This window comes from Hypomesus nipponensis, chromosome 18 (assembly GCF_054491055.1).
Source record: "Hypomesus nipponensis isolate SF chromosome 18, ASM5449105v1, whole genome shotgun sequence".
NCBI classification, from domain to species: domain Eukaryota; kingdom Metazoa; phylum Chordata; class Actinopteri; order Osmeriformes; family Osmeridae; genus Hypomesus; species Hypomesus nipponensis.
In genome coordinates, this window is record NC_140378.1 from 14,194,662 (window position 1) to 14,214,786 (window position 20,125).

Sequence of the window (20,125 nt, forward strand, 5' to 3'; positions counted from 1 at the left end):
ACAATTGGGGCAAGACGGACGTCATAAAGTAGTGGAAAGTCCGGCCAGCTTCTGAAAGTGACCAGGGGAAAGTGTCATAACAGAGAGTAGAATTAGTATTTTGCCAGCTTTTTGTGTCCAAAACACTGTCTCCACCCATTAAGTACACCAAGCTACTTAGCCAAAGTCTAGCTGTCTCCCAGGGCTAAGCCTTTACATAGTGAGCCAGTATTGGGAAACCTGTCCCCCTACCCTCTCCTCCCCACCCAAACGGCATCCACTGACGATGATTGACATAGATGGGAATCTGATCGACCAATGATCCGGTTTAAAAAGCCAGCTGTCCAGGAGACAAGCGGATTCCAGTGCAGGGATGGGAACAGAACTAGCCTGTGAGGAAGCTCCCTAATTGGTTTAGGGCTGCTTGAACTGCGCCAAACAACTCAGTGTAGTTGTTTTTTTCTTGGGGGGATTATTCTCATGGGGAATGGACTGTATGTTTTTGTAATTGATCTATTGTGTTTTCTGTCATTCCTAGATGACCAAGGTGACCAAAGACCATTGTCTTGAGATTGTGAACAAATTTGAGCCTTGCTCTGAGAACCAGAAACAGGGGGTTCTGGGTATTGATGGTAAGCACTCCTTATGGACTTAAACTATGTTCCTTATTGGTCAGAACTATAGCAGGTATCTGCAATTGGGCTTTCAGGAGAAAAAAAATCTTACCTTGTTCATCAGTGTATAAAGTATTTAAATATTCCTCAAAAATTCATATGGTTGAGAAGTATGGAAATTCATAATAGATTTTTAGCTGATGCCCTAAACCATGTATTGCACTCTGCTGAATACAGTATCTGGTCATGGATATTATCTAAACTCATTTAACTTCTTAAGGCATTCTGTGTCTCTTTTACAACAGTTTTTGGTAACACTTTAGATGAGCTCACCAAATTCCTAATTTATTAACCAATTTGTTACTTATTAGTTAACGGTTTGTTCACCATTAGTTATTTGTTGTTCATACAAAATGTATCATTAGTAAAGCATTAGTAAAGCTAAACCCTAACCAAAACGTAAACCCTTAACCTAAACCTAAACCCTAGCCCTAAACCCGAACCCTAACCCTAACTGTGTGAACAAATGCTTTACTAATGATACATTTTGTATAAACAATAAATAACTAATGGTGAACAAACTGTTAACTAATAGGTAACAAATTGGTTAATAAATTATGAATTTGGTGAGCTCATCTAAAGTGTTACCCAGTTTTTCTATTCAACATCAAATCTCTTTCTACTTTTAAAATGTCTACTACAGTATACCTGGTGTTGGCCATATGTATCTCTGTGTGATGTTAACCCCCAATTTCATGCATTTGCAGTTATGCTATGGTTCACAATATCACTGCTAAACCTTTAACTTGTGAATGTGAAAGATTGAGGCTGGAGTCTGTGTCCTTCCTCAGGTTTCACCAACTACATGCGCAGTCCTGCCGGGGACATCTTCAACCCAGAACACTACAAGGTGAACCAGGACATGACTCAGCCTCTGTGCAGCTACTTCATCGCTTCCTCCCACAACACCTACCTGATGGGAGACCAGCTCATGTCCCAGTCCAGGGTGGACATGTACGCCTGGGTGCTGCAGGCCGGCTGCCGCTGCGTGGAAGGTCTGCCACTGCGCACACGCACACACACGCACGCACACGCACGCACACACACACACACACGCGCACACACACATACACTCACACACACACATACACTCACATACACTCACACACACACACATACACTCACACACACAGAGCTTCATCTCATGGTGCTCCTGTGTGCGTGCCTCATTCCCTCTCCTCAGTGGACTGCTGGGATGGACAGGATGGAGAGCCTATCGTTCACCACGGCTACACCCTCACCTCCAAGATTCTGTTTAAGGACGTCATCGAGACCATCAACAAGTACGCCTTTGTGAAAAATGAGTAAGTGGATAGAAAAGAATCAGCACATTTTCCCCAAACCGCATTCTACTCCAGCTTCAAGGTTTATAGATTCCAACTCGTCTATGGAAAAAGCACAGGGAAAGAAAAAAAATATCACAGGTGCTTTTATGACATATTGCAAATTAGGTTGAGGTGCCCTGTCATTTTGTATTATGGTGCTCTTAAAAGAAGACAGAATCATTTTAAACCCATGAGATCAGAGAAAATGAGGCTTGGGATTCTATTTCTTCCTGGATGGTGTTTTAATGTTCATGAGTTTGATGGGAATAATCATGTGAATGCTACTGGTGCATCATAGCAGCCCTCTCAATATCCTAGATGTGGAAAGCCGCCGTATATCATCAAAATGTACTGTAGAAAATGTTTAACATTTGCAGAGGCAGAGGGTGCTTTTCCAACAGATGTTTTCTGTATTTCTGCCATAAAAGGCCAATAATTCAGTAGTCCCATTAACGGTCTTAAGACTTTTTGGGACAATTTCTACTTTATTTATTTAGCAATTTCTTAAACTAGAGTACTAGACATTAGATTCCCTGTGTTCAGTGTGGGGGATATCCTACTGGATGTCACTCCAGAGTCACCATCATCCATACTTTTGCAAGTGTGCCCTAAGTCACAGTCATACAGTGTGATTGTCATGTGTATCAGTGTGACATATGTCATGGTGACACCTTCGTTATAAGCCTGTTTCAGAATGTGGTTTGTGTGGAAGTAGATGTAGAGAAACGTCCCCTCTCAGTCCTGGGAGCTGGAAGGTTCACTGGACTGTTTTCACATGACCTACGCATGCATGCGTACATACACTCACTCATATATACACACACTCTCACACATATGCAACATGTTTCACACAAATACACTTCCTCACTGGGAAGGCGCTCCACTAAAGGTGACAATGCCATCACGATGCACACAATCTGGAGTTTGCTGCAAAGAACAGCTATTTATAGACTCAATCTCACAAGTAAAATGAAGCATTGGCGGAACATTGGCTTTTGCGTGTATTTGTGGGTGACTGTGAGCCTTTGTGTGTGTTAAGAGCGATATTTCATGCAACAGTCTGCAGATAATTGCAAGAAATGGAGGGGTGAAGGAATGTATTCAGCATCAAAGGATGTTTTCTGGAACATTTTCAAAAAGGCCTTCCGTTGGGTTGGAGGTAACATGATTGGAATGAAAATCTTGTCTGTCATATAAAACTGAATAATGATCGGCCACCCTTTGTTTGAGGTCTCACCGTCTCCAGTCCATAGAACACTGGAGCAGAGAAAGAGGAACTGTTGTTATTCAGAAGGATATTTATTCTGGAATGAACTTTGCTTCATTCTGTCTCCTTCGACTCCCTCTTTGCTACCTTCCAGTAAGCAGACCTTGTGTTTCTGTATCCACAGGTTCCCAGTCATCCTCTCCATAGAGAACCACTGCAGTGTTCCACAGCAGAAGAAGATGGCCCAGTGCCTGGTGGAGGTTCTGGGGGACAAGCTGGACCTTTCCAGCATCAAGGCAGACGAGTCTGGCCGCCTGCCCTCCCCCCACAGCCTCAGGGGCAAGATCCTGGTCAAGGTAATGAGCATGGCTTCCTGTTTGTCTGGATGATTTTGAAAACACGGCCCACATAAACATCTGGAAATTGGGTATGCCATTATTGTCAGACATGGGGTATTGAACCTAAATGGTTTGTAACAAAGTGTTTCATCCGGTGACAGACGCTATGCTCCACTGATGTAGTTGCACACAGAGGTAGGGTGTAGAGTAGAAGGTGATGAGGGGGGGCTTCCTGAACTGGAGTGGAGATGCTTCTACTTCCAGTCTGAAGTGTGTGCAGCTCCTATTGATAACTTGACTCTGGGCCACGGGCTGTTTTGGACTAATTGGTCCATATCAGGCAGCTACAGCAGCACGGGTCAGTGAACACAGCACTGCATGACAGTGGGACCCACATGCTACTTTATTCATTCTCTCCAAAGTTGCTGATATGCTGTAACCTAATAGTTAGCAAATATTTCTCAAACTTAAGTGCTCTGTGTCCTGCTCTGAAATGGTAACGGTGAAGGAGTCGTTAGTATTGTGCATTTAATAGCCACTTGACCAGCTTTTTCACCTCCAAAATTGTAGAGGGCTCAGAGAGAAGAAGGAAATGTGCACATCTTAGCCATACTTAGTGGTATCTATGAACCAGAACCCAAGGGATGTTTAGATTTATTATTGTTATTATTTGTTAATATACCAGTTGGTTTAGTTATAGAGAGGATGTCATGCTAGGATCTAGCTGGCCCATACTCTTGTATGAGGGTGTGTGTCCACAGTTCACATGCGCATCTGTTGGAGCCTCTTGTGTGGTGCACAACACGGCATCTTCCATAACCCCACAGCAACACTTACAAAACCTTTCTACACCTCTGAACGCTGCCTCATCGACCTGCTCCAGAACCATGTGTCCCATGCCGGGGCTTTTCTGTGGCTGGTGCCGTCAGCCAATCACTGCCAGCAGCATGGGGCTTCATTCTCCCCTGTCACCACGATTGACGATGATTGCGGAGAATCAAACTAACATCCTCTCTTGTTAAATCCGGGGGAAATATATGGCTGTGGCGGGGAGCACCACGGCCCCATCCTTTACCTCCGCATCGATCCCTGGATTTCTGCACCCTTTCATTCATCATTGTTACATCTTTTAAAGTGCCTCCACAACCACTCCTCATGCCCTTTTTAAAGCCGTCCACTTACCTGCCCATGAGCGTATCTCTAGTGAAGCCTTCCTCTGTCATTCCTTCAGATTGCCTTTGGCACACACAAGTCCCTGGTGCCTGGTTATTCTACAGTCAGGGCCTCCCCATTTACTTATGGAGAACCCAGGGGCAAATCAGGCATTCTGATACCATGGGGCCAAACAGTCCTTGAATCACAGGATGTTTACAAGACCAGACTTGCACCAGAGACCACAAATTGGATTCGTAAATTCACAGTACAGTGTATGCATACACTATAAGTATGTTGACACGGCAACTGCAATATTGGGGGCGTTTTCCATTTGATTCAGTCAGAACCAGGCTGTCTGCGGGCTTCCACTGTTCTGCACCTGTGTCGTGTTATTGTCTCCAGTGGGGAGGAGGTTAACAGCTCTGTGTCTCACCCAGGGGAAGAAGCTCCCTTCCAACATCGACGAGGACGCCGAGGAGGGCGACGTGTCGGACGAGGACAGCGCAGACGAGATGGAGGACGACTGTAAACTGATGAATGGAGATGTAGGACTCTCTTCATCCTATGCCTCCTTTGTCTCGTCATACGCACCTCTATTCTAATCTATGCTGTTGTAATCCATTTTATATATTCTTGGATATATGTTTGATTGGAGGTGCACTACAATATGCCATGAGTGTGCGTGTCCGTGTTTGTGCTGTATGCGTGTGACAGCCAGTGAATGCATAAGAGACTGTCTTAGATGAATGATGTCTCAAGGATGAGTGTATCTCCATCCTTCAGGGGCCTCCCTGCTGGCTCTCTCCCTGCTGTCTCTCTCCTGTGAAGCCCTGTTTCCTTCGTTTACCTCACATCAATCTTCTTTCTCCTGTCTCTCTATCCCTAACCCTCTCTTCCCGCCTTCTCTCCTCCTGCCTTCTCCTCCTTTCAATGTTTCTTGCTCATTCCAAAGTGGAAGGTACTGTACAACACGGTATTCTGTCATGCTCTGTGTGTTTGAAATGGATGCCTTGTTTCTAGAACATGAACAGGAGATTTGGTGGAAGGTCATGCAGTCAGGGCTGGGACAGTTCCATCGTCTAAGACCCGACAGTTTACTAACAAGTGGTGTGACAGAAGTTTTTCTAACCTTAGGTGTCATTTTAATGCAGCCTGACATTAGTCCTACCCCTATGTCATGATGTTGCATGCGTGAGCATCGAACAGCCATCTGAATTTGTTTATGGATGAACGGCTCCATCTAGTGGTCAGAGACGAGCAACGATAGAAGACAATTGTTCTATCAAACTCATGCTCATGCGTAATCAATGGATGAATCATTCATTAGGTGTAATGTATAGACATACATCTGATTTTCTCCATGCTATCTGTGCTGCTGGAAAACAGGATATTGCATGGCCTTTTCTTCTGGTCATTGAGGCCAACATTGGACAATATGTTCTTGTTTTTCATTTCTGCTGAGATGTTATTTTGAGCTTGTTGTCTTACTCCCATAGATAGTTGACCTGCTTCTGTCACACTGTGTACTTATGTGTATTATTTCCCCCTCTCTTTCCCTTTATACCCGTTGTTCCTCTGTGGAATCCTCCAAGACATCAGTCAACAGGAAGCAGGTGGAGAACCTGGCCAAGAAGAAGCTGGACAACCTGATGAAAGAGTCTAAGATCCGAGACAGGGAAGACCCTGACAGCTTCACCATAGCTGCCCTGCCCCCCTCAGGGAAGGCCCCTGAGGAGGGCTCCCAGAAGGTAAAGCCATGGCTAAAACACACTGACTGCACTCTCATTCAGTAGTATAGCCAGCAAGTCTACACTACGCGCCCAGCAGAATACAATACATGTCCCAACACAATAAATGCCCACTACTTGGATGCCATAGGTCGGTTTTCATGCCACTGCCACGTGTGTTAACCCAATCGGTATTTAATAGTTAAGAGTTATCTGAAAAACGTTTCATATTGGCGAATGTATTGTGGTAGAGTTTTATCCTTAAAAGTAAGGTCAGAAGAATTTGTCTTTATTTGTTTATTTTTGCAGCAAGGGGAGGAGCTGTTGTAAAACAGTACCAAAACTATGCCTGGAATAGAAAGGCTCTCTGACATTACGTTATCTGAGCACTCTTTTAAAAAGTACTTCCAAACAGTTACATAATCAGTTCAATTGTTTATGTCTATCAAAAGAGGATCTCCACAATATGCAAGGGAGTAAAAAGGAAACAGGCTGCAGAACTTAATACAGATGTTCAACACTAGAGACAGAGCTGAAGACAAGAAAGAAGGACTTGTGTTGAAAATCCCTGGGGTATAGGGAAACAACCAGGGTCAAACAGTCACATTTTTTAGATGTTAGGTCAGTAAGCGGAAACTTAAGCAATACTGTCTTTTAGGCTTGTTTGTGCGATAGAAGAATGCGGGGGAGGGGCGGGGGGGGCTAGTTTGTGCAATAGAAGAATGCGGGGGAGGGGCGGGGGGGGCTAGTTTGTGCAATAGACTAATGCGTAGACTCTGCAGAGAAGGGAGACTGGTGTTTTGGAATGGAAGGGAGAAAACAGGACAGAGTAACACGGCGGATATCACTATTTCAACAAATAGGGCGACGGTAAAGTGGCAGGCGTGTGTTGCTTAGGGTGCCGCCTTAACTGAAAGTGCTGCGCAAAACCCTGCATGATATATAGAGGTCAGGGCAGGTTAGTTAGTTCACCTGTCTTACCTCACAGTTATTAATAACCGCTGCTGTATATCCACAACTCAAGACCTTTCTAGTTTATCTGAGGCAAAAGGAACTATTTACCCCCCCCCCCCCCACTCTTTCTCTCTCTTTCCTACTCTCATGACTTTTCTCTGTCACTTTGCCTACTTCCTTACTGTCCTCTTTGTCCTTTATCAACACACACCCACACCATGATGACTGTGAACTATCAACGGCGCTGGTTGTCACCCAGAATGCATTGTGTATACTAATGAAGTTTTTCCTTTCACCGTCCACTAATCACCTTCTCTACAAATAATATTACAAGGCTAATTGGTCTGTCAATTAGTCTGCAATGACAACATAAATCAAATAAACGTCATCACAGCTGACATTTAGTCTCTTGTGTCTGTAAATGTTGATTTTTTTTTACATGTTCTGAGAGAAATGTGTATCCTTATGCCAGGACAGAAGGTTCTGAGTTGTGATGTGATTGGTCTGCAGGACAAAGGTGAGGACGGCACCGACACAGGAGACGAGGCCAACCCCAGCACCAACAAGCGCCTGGGCAGGTCCTTCATGGGCAGCTTCTCCAAACGCAAGGTCAGCTCCTCGTGCCCCTCTGCCCACACGCTGCCCATCCCTCCCTTCTCCCTTACTCTCCCTTTGTCTTCTCCCTGCCATTGGCCAAGCCATGACTGCTGCTCTCTGACCCCCCTGCAGAAAAAGACCAAGCTCAAGAAGACGTCCAGCTTTGAGGACACCGACACAGACCAGGAGAGCACCAGCAGTGCTTCCAAAGCCCCTCTCCACCACAGCAGGTACCACCACAGCTACTGAGCCATCACCGTCCCCGCAGGCCAGCTGTCTGGCCCAGCCTGCTGTGATCTCACCCCTGTCATCTGGTTGGTCCTGCAGGAAGAAGAAGACCATGAAGCTGTCCAGAGCCCTCTCAGACCTGGTCAAGTACACCAAGTCAGTGGGGGTTTGTGACATCGAGACACAAGGTGCGCATGTCTCTCTTGCTCGCCCTCCCCTCTCAGTTTCTCTTTCCCCTCCCCCGCATACAGTTCCTTATTGGCCCATAGGGACTTTCTTTCCTCCCAGCATCACAAATCCTTATGATGATGTCCAGATGTTGGCCTCTCCATTTCTCACACAATGCATAGCACTGTATCTCATATTTTAGAGCATTGAAGACATTTTGTTCTTAAACAACATGTACTCATGAACAGCAGCCAGCTGCAGTTGGCAGGTGTCGTCCCTCAGCGAGACCAAGGCCCACCAGATCCTGCAGCAGAAGCCGGCTGGCTTGACCCACTTCAACCAGCGCCAGCTCTCCCGAATCTACCCCTCCTCCTACCGTGTGGACTCATCCAACTTCAACCCCCAGCCCTTCTGGAACGCTGGGTGCCACCTGGGTAAAGGATTCACACGGCCCCCCACGGAGGGAGGGTGACCACCCACCTGACTGTCCTCATTAGAGATGATCCTCGGGTGGGTAAGAACGTCAACAGGGGCGTACACTCCTGACGGCCTTTCGCTCTCTCTCTCAGTTGCATTGAACTACCAGTCTGAGGGGCGTGTTCTCCAGCTGAACCGAGCCAAGTTCTACAGCAACGGAAACTGTGGCTACATGCTGAAGCCTGCGTGCATGTGTGAAGGTGAGCCGCCTCAGACTCGCGCTACCGATTCCCTTAGCCTAGCTTGAAGTGCGGTCAGTCAGACATCTTTTGTTATTCTGACTACTCCCACAGCGATGCAACTTTAAGCCTTCCTGGTCCTGTGTTTACCCCCATAGGTACCTTTAACCCTATGATGGAGGACCCACTGCCAGGCCAGATGAAGAAACAGCTGGTGCTGAAGATCATCAGTGGTCAGCAGTTGCCCAAACCCAAAGACTCCATGATGGGAGACAGGGGAGAGGTAACACAAGCACACACACACACACACATACACACAGTCCTGCACGCTAAAGGGTTGACCTCTACCAGAGTCCTGCCAGGGTGTTAAATGCAGATGTTGCTGTCTTTTCTTCTCTCAGATCATCGACCCCTTTGTTGAGGTGGAGATCATTGGTCTGCCAGTGGACTGCTGCAAGGAGCAGACGAGGGTGGTGGACGACAATGGTGAGCAAAGCTGATGCAGCATAATGTGAATGTGGGCCCTGCAACGTTATGAACTGGTTAGTCATCCGGGGAACACAGCACTTGATGACCAATCAAGAAGTCACAAGTTCAAAGCATCCCTATGCTGTATGTCGCTTTGGATAAAAGTGCCTGCTACAGGAATACATTATCTAGATTTGTTATGAGTTACTGGGTGACTACTTGGTATATTTTGCCCTTGTGGTGTGCTGTTGGGTGTGTGATATGGACATGAGGATCCATGAGTTGTGTGTGGCTAGGCAAGGATACATGTGCTTTGTGTGTGTATGTGTGATGTATTATGAACGAGCATGGCACCACAGTTGTGCGTGGACAGTCTTGTCTCTGGAAGCCCATGCAGGCATACACACACACACACACACGCACAGTCTGAATTATTCATGTCTGCTGAGCCAGCTGTCTCACTCACCTCTCCCTCCCTCTCTGTTTATCCTCTCTTGCTTTCTGCTCTCCCTATCTGCCTCTTCCCCACCTCTCACTCTCCTTCTTTACCTCCTCTCTTTCTCTCTGCTTTACTCTGTCCAACTCCAACTTCCATTTCTCTTCCCTTCCCTTCTCTCCCCTGTCTTTATTTGAGTCATTTTCTCCCTCGCTTTTCTCGGCCCTTCCTTGTTCTGCCTCTACCCTTTACCCCCCGGTCCTTTTTTGGTTCTCCCCCTCCCTGCCTCCCCCCCCCCCCCCCCCCCCCGTTCCTCCTCGTCCGTCCAGGGTTTAACCCCATGTGGGAGGAGACGCTGGTCTTCACCCTCCACATGGCAGAGCTGGCCCTGGTCCGCTTTCTTGTGTGGGACCACGACCCCATTGGCCAGGACTTCATCGGCCAGCGCACCCTCGCCTTCAACAGCATGTTACCAGGTAGTGGAATGAACCGGACCCTTCCTGGAAAAGCCTCCCAGTCTTTGTGCATGTCTCAGCGTTTGTTTTTCGAAAAAAAACGGTCTCGTTCCAGTGATGATTTATGATGCCGTGTTTTTGTGGTTGGGTTTTTGTTTTAATTCAAGGTTACCGTCATGTATATCTGGAAGGTATGGAGGAGGCATCCGTATTTGTTCACATCGCTGTGAATGACATCACGGGTAAGGTAGGTACTTCAGAAGGAGGAGCACGCATAGCGCCGGTCTGCCAGGTGTATGGGTACCCCTGTTTACAATCTGTTATCTGCAATCATTCTCAATGGACAAGAGAAGTACCATTAAAAAGTCTATTACATTCAAATGACTTCATCAAGTTTGAACACGTTCTTAGAAATTAAGATTTAATCTCGACCTGCGAGGGAAGCTGACACGTTAAGTGTCGACATAAATGAAGACATGAGAGCTGAAGCAGTTTACATTCGACAGGATAATTGAAAAATCAATAAGGTCCATTAGTCTTCCTTGAATCTGTGAATCATTTAACAAGAAGACTCATTAATTTGTAGTAGGTAGACAGCAAGTGTAGCCCTGCCTGTTGTCCCATCTGTGTTTCCTCTGTGTTGGGACAGCTGGAATTTAAAATATCCAGCAAACTCTTTTTCACATTGCCTTGTTATTTATTTGTCCCTATACAGCCATACCTAAACCGTAGCATTGAGGTCAGGGTCATGTCCTGAATTGTTGTGACAAAGGATAAACATCTGGATCCCTCTGGACACATGACCGACTTTAATTAAACTATTTACACTCAAACCCTCTTATTTCAGTGTATCTCAATGTATCTTTTATATAAAAGCCATATTACGCCAGATCACCATACTGTAAATAACCTCTATTATTCATTTCTGGTCTTCTCTTAGTATTTGTGTCTTTGTCGTCAGTGACTTTGCTATTTGTGCATTTTCTGTTCTCTATCTTCCTAACTCTCTTTCTCTCCCTCACCCTTTTGCTTACTGTCTCTCTCCCTCCCTCCCTGTTTATTTGTGATTTCAGTGGACCCCTCTTTGTCCAAACGCTGCAGTTAGTGGCAGGAAATTATTAGGAGCCCTGAAGGTGCCACTCAGAACTCAGGTGTAGTGAGACCCAATCAGCATCTTGCATGTGCCCAACTCTTCTTCCCGCCCCCACACCAGTGACTCCACCTCCCCTCCTCGAGCCAATCGCAGACATTCAGAAAGGCCAACTCATGTCCCTCATGAGTTGCAAACATGACTGTGAACAGCTTTACTCGCCCGCATTGTCATTGACCGAAAGTAGATCCAATGTCACTAACCTGTATCTGGAGTTGTGGGAAATAAGAGAGAGAAAGAGGCAGAGATAGAAAACGACAAGAAAAAGACTGGAGTGAGAGTAGAAAGTGATGCTAGCTAAAGATTCATCTATTCCCATGATCGTCAGGAGTGAGCTAGTCATTGTGGTGCACTGCAGGGGTATTCAGTTCCACAGTGTCAGAGGACTATCCTATCTGTTTCCTTTCTTCTTACTGTTCATGATATTTTGTTTGCGTCTGCAAAACTGTTGTAGATAATTGATTTCTGTCATTGTCATCATTTAAATGGATTTCTACAGTACGGTCAGGAACTTCTTTAGAGTGAATTTGCATTAAGTGCAAACAGTACGTTTTGTCCCTGATTGCATTTGCTCTCTCTTGGAAGTCGCTTTGGATAAAAGCGTCTGCTAAATGCATAAATGTAATTTGTCTTGTTTTCTAAATATTCATGTTCGATATTAAGACATGCAGTATTTTGTCTTTGGCTACAGCTGGCGTGGCCCATTCTCTTCCTATGAGTTTTCACTCATAGCTTACTGTATAGCTTACAGCTATTTATGTTCCTGGTAGAGTATCATATCTGAGTCAGTCAGTACTGTTTGTTCTACCACATGGACATTCCACATGGTTTCTGACATGATATTGGGTCACTGTACATCATGTGCTGAAGCAAGGCAAGTGTCAAATATCCATAGACTGTTCGCCTATGGCACAGGTGGATGTGTGTCAGGTTCCATAGAGAGATTTGATCTTGCAACCCGGTGGATAAAGATAAGTAAATGGTTCTATCCCCCATCCCAGAAACAAAGTTATTTAGATCAAGCTACGGACATCAAAACAGAATACTTACTAGTAGTGATCAGATTGTGTATTGGTGGAAGAAGTGCAACAGATTTCCCACTGTCACACGTATGAGTGACTGTGAAGTGAAGTCTCATCATTCTTTTTGTCACCTTTTCTCTGTGTCAGTGGTCACTGTTCCTTGCCATCCTCACGTCCATTGTGACCTTTCACCATCCATCCAAGTCCTACATTCTGGATGGACACAGGCCGCACCCTCTCACCGTGCTGTGGTGTCAGAATTAGGAATCATGTGTTCTTCATCGTTTGTGAACAGTACACTTCTGTTTTATTCCATCTCAGTGATTGAAAGCTGTCCTTGACAATTTACAATTGTCCTTGACAATCATGGAACTTGAATTAGACGTATAATAATGTTTGCTACTTTTAAATAAGTTTGCACAGTTGCATAGCAAATTAATAAATAGTTTTAGATGGTCTGAAAAGTTTGTCTATTTTACGATGAACGACTCGATGGCCTAACCCTCAACAGATGCAGTGAAGGAGCATGTGCTAAATCTAGCAGCAGCGCATGAATTGCTAACCTCTGCAAGAGTAATTTCACAGAATCATACTTAACATATTTATTCAAATCTAGGCTTCCAGCTGTTTTTATTAAGGGTTTCCATTGGGAATTTATCAATTATTATGACAGATGACATTCTATCAAAGAAACACTGATAGAATATCTCATGTCATGTAACCTTTTGGTATTTAAAACAAAATAGTACGATTACTGGTCATACCATACCTCTTTCTTCTAAGTCGCTTTGGATAAAAGCGTCTGCTAAATTACTAAATGTACCACCTTTCTGGCTGAATATTGCATGGACAGATATTTTCTATGGTGTATGTGGTTTGTATTGCATCCGGTATCTGTCCTGAATATTGAAGCATGTCTTTGATTAATAATCAAGTACCCTCCCTCATTTGTCATCTTACTAATACAGTAATGCAGCAGTGACAACCGTGTCACTCCTGGTCATACCCGGCTTAAGACTGTATTGTATCTCAGTATTTCTTTACTGGGTAATTTAAATAGCAATAGCATAAACAGTGACGGTTTATCTGTGTGTGTTGTACCAGTTTAATATGTGTGTTTTACTCTCTGTCTCTTTGCAGGCCAAGGTGGCCAGCGGCATAAAAGGGCTGTTTCACAGAAACCCAAAGCAGTCTTCCCTAGACAGCCATGCTGTTGCACAGCACAGCCGTAAGCACCCATTTGGTGTCCACCTCCTTCGACGCACAGCCAGCGCCCCCACCAAGGGACAGCCTAAGGTCAAGAAGGGCTTCCCGGAGATCGCCATCGACACCAAAGACTACAGTTCAGAGGGCGCCAGCGAGGACCGGGAGTCCGAGGAACGGGATGCCACCTCCTCCCAGCCCCCGCCCAATCACAGCGAGGCGTCCAGCACAGCGCGCGGCCAGCACCAAGGCCCGGGCCCCTGGGACCACAGCACCAATGGGGCCTTCCACCCTGAGGAGGGCAAAGGTAAGATCCCCCCACGCTTCCTGCGAGGCCCCATGAGTGAGCCACTAAAGCGGGCAAACCGCCTGCGCTTCCAGGACCCCCTGGATGAGAAGCCTGGGGTATTTGCCCGTGTGGCCATCAATAGCACAGGCAGGATGGGGGTCTCTTCCAACTGCATCAAGTGTGTGATCGGTTCTAAGGAGAGCCCTGAGGTGGAGAGGAGGTCCAGGGCGGAAGACAGGCAAGCAGCCAGACTGGGGGGTAAGGAGAAGCAAGAGAGAGCTTCCCGCTCCCCCACAGCTTTAAGGCAGGTTCAGCCTGAGCCTCTGCCCAAGCCTCAGACCATGGCTGCCCAGCCAGAGCTTGAATCCCTGCCTCACACCAAGTCCCAAGCAGAGGCCCAGCCCCTAATCAAGCCCCAGGCTTTGTTCCGGCCTATCCCATTGCCCAGATCCAAAGCCAAAGCCAGGCAAACTCTTGATACCCAGCCGAGCCGGCCCTGCCCCGACCCTAACGTAAGGAGTGCCCACTCCTGCAGTATGCCCCGCCGCCAGAATACCTCCTCTGTCTCCCCGGCAACAACCCTCTTGCCTGAGTGTAGGAGCAGCCTGCGTTGGCAGCGACCGCCACCACCAAACTATGGCACGGCCTGTGGCCTCAGCACGGTGGCCAACCCGTTCATCAGGGGCACCGTGGGGGGCACCGCGGGGGGCACTGCGGGGGGCACCGCGGGGGGTGAGCTGTCGCTGAGCGACGCCAGCAGCTGTGACAGCCTGGGCAGCCTGAGCAGCCTGGAGCTGCCTCCTGCTCTGCCGTCCCGCGCGGTCCTCGACAGCCGCAAGCGCGCCGTAGGCACCCTGCAGCGGGAGATGAACGCCCTCTTTGCCCTGAAAATGGACGAACTGCGCAGCAAGTCCCCCATGTTCTTTGCTGGTAAGGTAGAACAGGTGTCGACTCCTTAGTCCACCTAGTCTGTGTTTCCCCTGCTGTGTCATAGTGGGCCAGTAGCAGGGCCTAGCAGTGAAGACCTTGTTACCCCACGTCCTCAGAACACACTCCTGGTGTTAGCTTCCTGACTGTTGACCTGTGACGTCCTCCTTGACCCATTCACAATTTGTGTTTCTTGCTAGTTCTTTAACCTAATCTAGACCGTAGTTCCCTCCAAAGAATAGAATTCCTAGTTGCTAGCAACTAGACGCGGGATAGTGTCACTACTCATTGAAAAAGTAACAGTGCTTACAGAAGCATTAATACTTAGCTGGTATGTAATCAGTGTGTTTGCTTATTTGTCCCTCTGACATACCTGACCCACCTGACAGATGAAAAAACTGGTAAGTAAGAGAAAAAATCAGCAATAGGGTCTAATTAGTAAAGTTATGCAACAATGAATTCACAGGGTTATTATTGTGCATATAGTACTAACCACAGCTACCAGCCCACATCCTGGAGGAACCGAACGCACATTCGTGGAGAAGCCAACTTGGGGACACCAATTTAATAGTCCCTTAGCTTTTCCCACACAATGTTGTGTAACAATGTATTTACAGTACATATTTATCCTTGTCATCAGCTGCATGCGGCTGTCATAGGTTCTTTGCTCCCAGAAATTACACTTTTGAAGCTGTACTATGGCCCTCGTCAGTGGTCACTTCACAAATTAATGACTATTTCTTTGTTTACTCTATCTCTCTGCTAACACTAGGCGTGATTCCTTCAGAATTTGAATGTTGAATTTTCTTTTCGTGTGCTTCCAGTTTCTCTCTGACGTCTAATTTTGTGTCTTCCAGCTTTAGTGCTCTCCTCTCTCTCTCTCTAATCCCTCCCTGTTTGTGCTAAAGTCCTTTTTCCTTCTGTCCCCCTTGCACGCTCTCTCTGTTCCTAGTGCAGAATTGAGGGGATGACCAAAGCCAGGTAAAGAGAACCCTTGAATGAAACCTCACTATTTTCCCCCTCCCTGAATGCCTGTTTCACCTCCCTCTTTCTCCTCTGGCCTTCATGCCCTGCTGGTCTTCAGGTGCACCTCAATGTGTTCATTACCTCATCTGTGGTAGAGAATGGCATCGGCATAATTGTGCCACGAATCACACACGGCACTATTGTTTAGACGCTAGGAATATGGAGTTTGTGTCTTGTAGATGGAATATCTTGGTACATGGTTTTGTGTGAATGAACATAGACCATATATATCTGTATTTATGTTGCTTTAGGGCGTTTTTTTGGGTGGTATACTGAATTCCAGCTTTGGTCCGTTTTAGCATCAGCAGAAGGCATGCATAATGTTAGGGTACTAAGTTAATGCAGGTCATCATAATTATCCATGATTGATAATTGGTTCTCAGTCATACACACGCTGATGTTTGTCTCTGTTGTGCTTTTCCTCTCGACAGACCATTCCACCGTGCAGAGACCACTCCCTCCCCTTCCACTGCTCACACCAATCACAGAGGAGGCAGCTGATGGACGCTTCACTCGCTCTGCCCCTTCTCTAGCAGACCACACGTCATCCCACTGTCGCTCCCCACCATCCACAGCAATAACCACTGTTCCAAACCACCAGGGAGAGAGTCCTGTCAACGACAGGGGGAACAACAGCAGGCCCCCTTTCCTTCACAGGGCCTCCTCAGCCCCTGGAACTCCACTCCCTTCATGCGAGGCACCAGACTCGCAACCACCCAACTCCCATTCCAATAAAGACCCCTGGGTCAGCAACGGCACTGGGCCCCACCAGGAGCAATGCCTTCAAGTTGAGGCACCACATGCTAACCAAAATACTAAGTGTAAGATGGAGCCGTCCTCTGCTGTCCCTTCCACTAAACAGTCTTTAGTCCCCAACCCTCCCAAAGTCCAGGCCTTGAGGGCACTGTTTGGCCCCCCTTCCTCAAAGACCCCTGTCCGTAGGACCAAAAGTGAAGGACATGTGCGAGTGGCACCGGGGACAGGGCAGTGCCAGTCAACAGTGCCGGAAGTGTGCACTGATGCCACCCTGAACGACCGACTTTGGAGCAAGCTGGAGCCAGGCAGCCATCGAGACAGTGTGTCGTCCTCGTCCAGCATCTCCTCCAACGACACGGTGATCGATCTGTCCCTCCCCAACCTGACCAGGAAGAGCCTCACCTGTTTGAGCAGCGCTGGGGGCGGAGCCTCAGGCAGTGGGACCAGCTCACCCTGGGCCAACCACCCTCACTCAGTCATCACCTCCTATGCCACCCCACGGGTCAGCAAATCCAAGTCCAACCCCAACCTCCGGCAAGGGGAGCTGGAGGACGAGCTCCAGCCCCGACCCCTAGGAACACCCAGAGAGGTGCCGACAGAGTCCCCCAGCAGACTCACCCAGCGGAGGCACACCTGGAGCAGGCTCTACATGGAGGGGCTGAAGCAGTCGTCCTCCACCACCTCCACAGCCAAGAGGCCCTCGGTGCCTCCCACTGCTGCCAGCAGCTCCGTCGACACAGGGGCTTCCATGTCCAAGAGCTTAGGAGACTTGACCTCGGATGACATCGCCTGCAACTTTGACAGCAAATACCGTAGCATCAGCCGTAGCTTCATCGTCAGGCCTTCCAGGGACCAGCTCCGGAGAGGGAGTCCGCAGAAGCCAAGGCCCGCCGGTGACCTGACGGAGCAGCTGCGGATGCTGACTGATGTGGAGCCCTTGACGGCTCGCGACTTTTCGCCCCAGCCACTGCCCCAGGAGTCGGAAGAGGCCCCCCTGAGGAGGATGTCGTCCCGGAGCCAGAGCAGGGTGCGCTACATCGCCAACAGGGCCAAGCAGGCTCAGGAGAGGCAGAGGCTCCAGAGACTCGCCCAGGCCACAGCTGGTGCTGGCAGCATCAGTGGCAGCCCCATCGAGGAACGGGGCAACCCTGAGGGGGCATGCTGTGTTGCCAGGAGCCCCTGTGCTGGTCTGGACCTGCTGAGCCAGCTTACCCCCCCAGGGCCCCCCAGCAGACAGTCCCAAACTGACCCCAACCCCAACAATAACGAAGTCTTTTTTAGGCTTAAGCTCTGAACTTGTTGGAACTGAACGTGAGAGGCCTCAGAGTTTAACTGAGGAAATCCATCCAATGTTCCACAAGTGGAAATTGAATTTTTTTGTTAAGAACAGGGAATCTGTTTATCTTGACAGGATCTGTCTTACCAATTTGTCGTTAAAGCACTGAATAATTCTAATCTTCCAGAGACATTTAAATGAAGCCACAATCACCATATAGATAAGTTTTTTTGTTCATTGCTATGAGAATTACATTACAACTCTGGATTATGTTATCACTGTTGTATCCATTATTCATAATTCACTCGAAGCATTTAACTCTTAACTGGTCACTGTACTAGAACCAAACAACACATTAGTCTAATAGAGACAAAGAGATCTTAGTAAAGTGGTCTCTACATTGCAGCCAATTGTTTGCACCAGATGTTAAATATTGACAAAATATATTTCGATAACAATTTGCAAAACTTTCTTTATGCCTGTCTAAGTTTTTAGAGATGTCCTCCATGTCCAAGTTTTCACTCTAACATGACAATATCCTGCAGCAGCAATAGAGGGCCAATAGTGGACTATGTTTTGAAATGACCCATTCCAACCCTTTTTTCTTGCTTTAAACTTGAAATGTGAGAGCATACTGTACTTCTAAACTGAGATTAAAAACACTGTATATGTTGATACATTATATACCCAGTAGCGGAGCTATGTGCTAGCAATATTTTTTTTTACTATGACAATGTATTATACTGAAGATAACCTAGATGGATTTTTAAACAAATGGATGCAAGCAAAAGACCATGCTATGTATTTGTCTCTAAGGATAGTAGGAAATTAATATTTTATGGAATAAAAGGTCTTTTATTATTTCATTTTCATTTTTTACTTTTTTATCTTCTGCGTACAGTGACTAAATGGTGATTTGACTGTGCTGCCAACATTGTTGCTAACTATCCATCTCCATGGCATGTCCACAGATATTTGATGCTAGACAAAACAAAAAAACAGTAGTAGTGTTGTTTATTTAGCATCCGTTTTATCAATTTTTCTTTTGACTGCATGTATTTTATGCATTGTTTTTGTCCTAAGGGTCGATTTTATTTTACAATGACTTTTTAAATGGAAATTTGTCAGTTTATCTGCACAGTTTAAGACTGATTAATGGAATGTTTGGCCACAACAGGATCATGTCTAAATTCCTTCAACATGGTGGTATCAAAGCACGTTTATTTGTACTGTACTGTTTGCACTGCCATGCCAGTTCTTTGCAGCATTTTAGGAACACTATTTAAATATAAAACCATGTAATAATGAGCTGAATAAATCTCTTTACTGTATAGTACCATGAGTTTGTATCTCGTATGTTATCACTATACGTCATTCACAATATAGTGCAACCGTGTTCAGAACAGATGGCAGTCAGTTAACAAAAGAGCCCAATAACAAAAGAGTTCAGGCTGTGCTTATGCAGACTGCTTTGCCGGCTTGAACCCAAACTAGGGCTGTTTACGCCTAACCTTTCTAATCCTCACTGGCTGTTTGCCAAACTCCTGTGAGTCCAAAAATGTGCTAAACAATTATAGGCAGACCAGTTATATTTCATACCAGACAGTGGTTTAAACAAGAAAACTTTTCTCTTCAGTCCCCAGTTTTATTCAACAAAGCCAAAATATTTAACTACAATGCTTTCCAAGTAGCCTACAGCAGGGGTATGGGATGTCCTCATCCATGGTCTACATGCTGTAGTAAACCAAATCCTAGAAAAGGATTGTTTAAATTATTAGAGTGTATAGCATTACCTAAACCCTTTCACTGCTAACTGACTTTGTTGCTCATAAGCCTGACCATGCTGTAGTTGCCAAGGTGACGACCACCTCTGGCGAGCTGCTGTCAGTTGGCAAGCCCCTGCCATTATTACTGGGAGGCTTCTGAGGCGCGACATGCTCCTGTTAGCCACACAGACAGGGCCCCGCTGTGAAACACACACAAAAGACAGCTTCATTAGGATTCCCAGAGCACTCCCAACTCTCTTAAAACTGTATTTATCTGGGCTGTTTGGCACAGTTGACCCCCCCCTTCCCAGACTATCTTCAGCCTGTTGAGCACTCTGAAAGA

The 20,125-nt window shown here is 46.6% G+C and overlaps 1 protein-coding gene across 1 annotated transcript in view; it reads left to right on the forward strand.

Annotated features, from left to right (window-relative positions):
• plch2a (phospholipase C, eta 2a) overlaps nucleotides 1-19,352 on the forward strand; it is a gene marked incomplete at its 5' end in the record, with an annotated part of 79,758 nt that extends 60,406 nt beyond the window's left edge. The window contains 17 exons of the mRNA XM_084679031.1: nucleotides 518-611; nucleotides 1,445-1,648; nucleotides 1,837-1,957; nucleotides 3,370-3,541; nucleotides 5,116-5,223; nucleotides 6,271-6,426; nucleotides 7,870-7,968; nucleotides 8,089-8,186; nucleotides 8,284-8,372; nucleotides 8,604-8,786; nucleotides 8,922-9,029; nucleotides 9,167-9,291; nucleotides 9,410-9,494; nucleotides 10,242-10,388; nucleotides 10,535-10,614; nucleotides 13,680-14,049; nucleotides 16,416-19,352. Of these exons, the coding sequence (XP_084535157.1) occupies nucleotides 518-611; nucleotides 1,445-1,648; nucleotides 1,837-1,957; nucleotides 3,370-3,541; nucleotides 5,116-5,223; nucleotides 6,271-6,426; nucleotides 7,870-7,968; nucleotides 8,089-8,186; nucleotides 8,284-8,372; nucleotides 8,604-8,786; nucleotides 8,922-9,029; nucleotides 9,167-9,291; nucleotides 9,410-9,494; nucleotides 10,242-10,388; nucleotides 10,535-10,614; nucleotides 13,680-14,049; nucleotides 16,416-18,034 (3,858 nt within the window). The remainder of the gene's footprint in view (nucleotides 1-517; nucleotides 612-1,444; nucleotides 1,649-1,836; nucleotides 1,958-3,369; nucleotides 3,542-5,115; nucleotides 5,224-6,270; nucleotides 6,427-7,869; nucleotides 7,969-8,088; nucleotides 8,187-8,283; nucleotides 8,373-8,603; nucleotides 8,787-8,921; nucleotides 9,030-9,166; nucleotides 9,292-9,409; nucleotides 9,495-10,241; nucleotides 10,389-10,534; nucleotides 10,615-13,679; nucleotides 14,050-16,415) is intronic.
• Nucleotides 19,353-20,125: the final 773 nt, after the last annotated feature.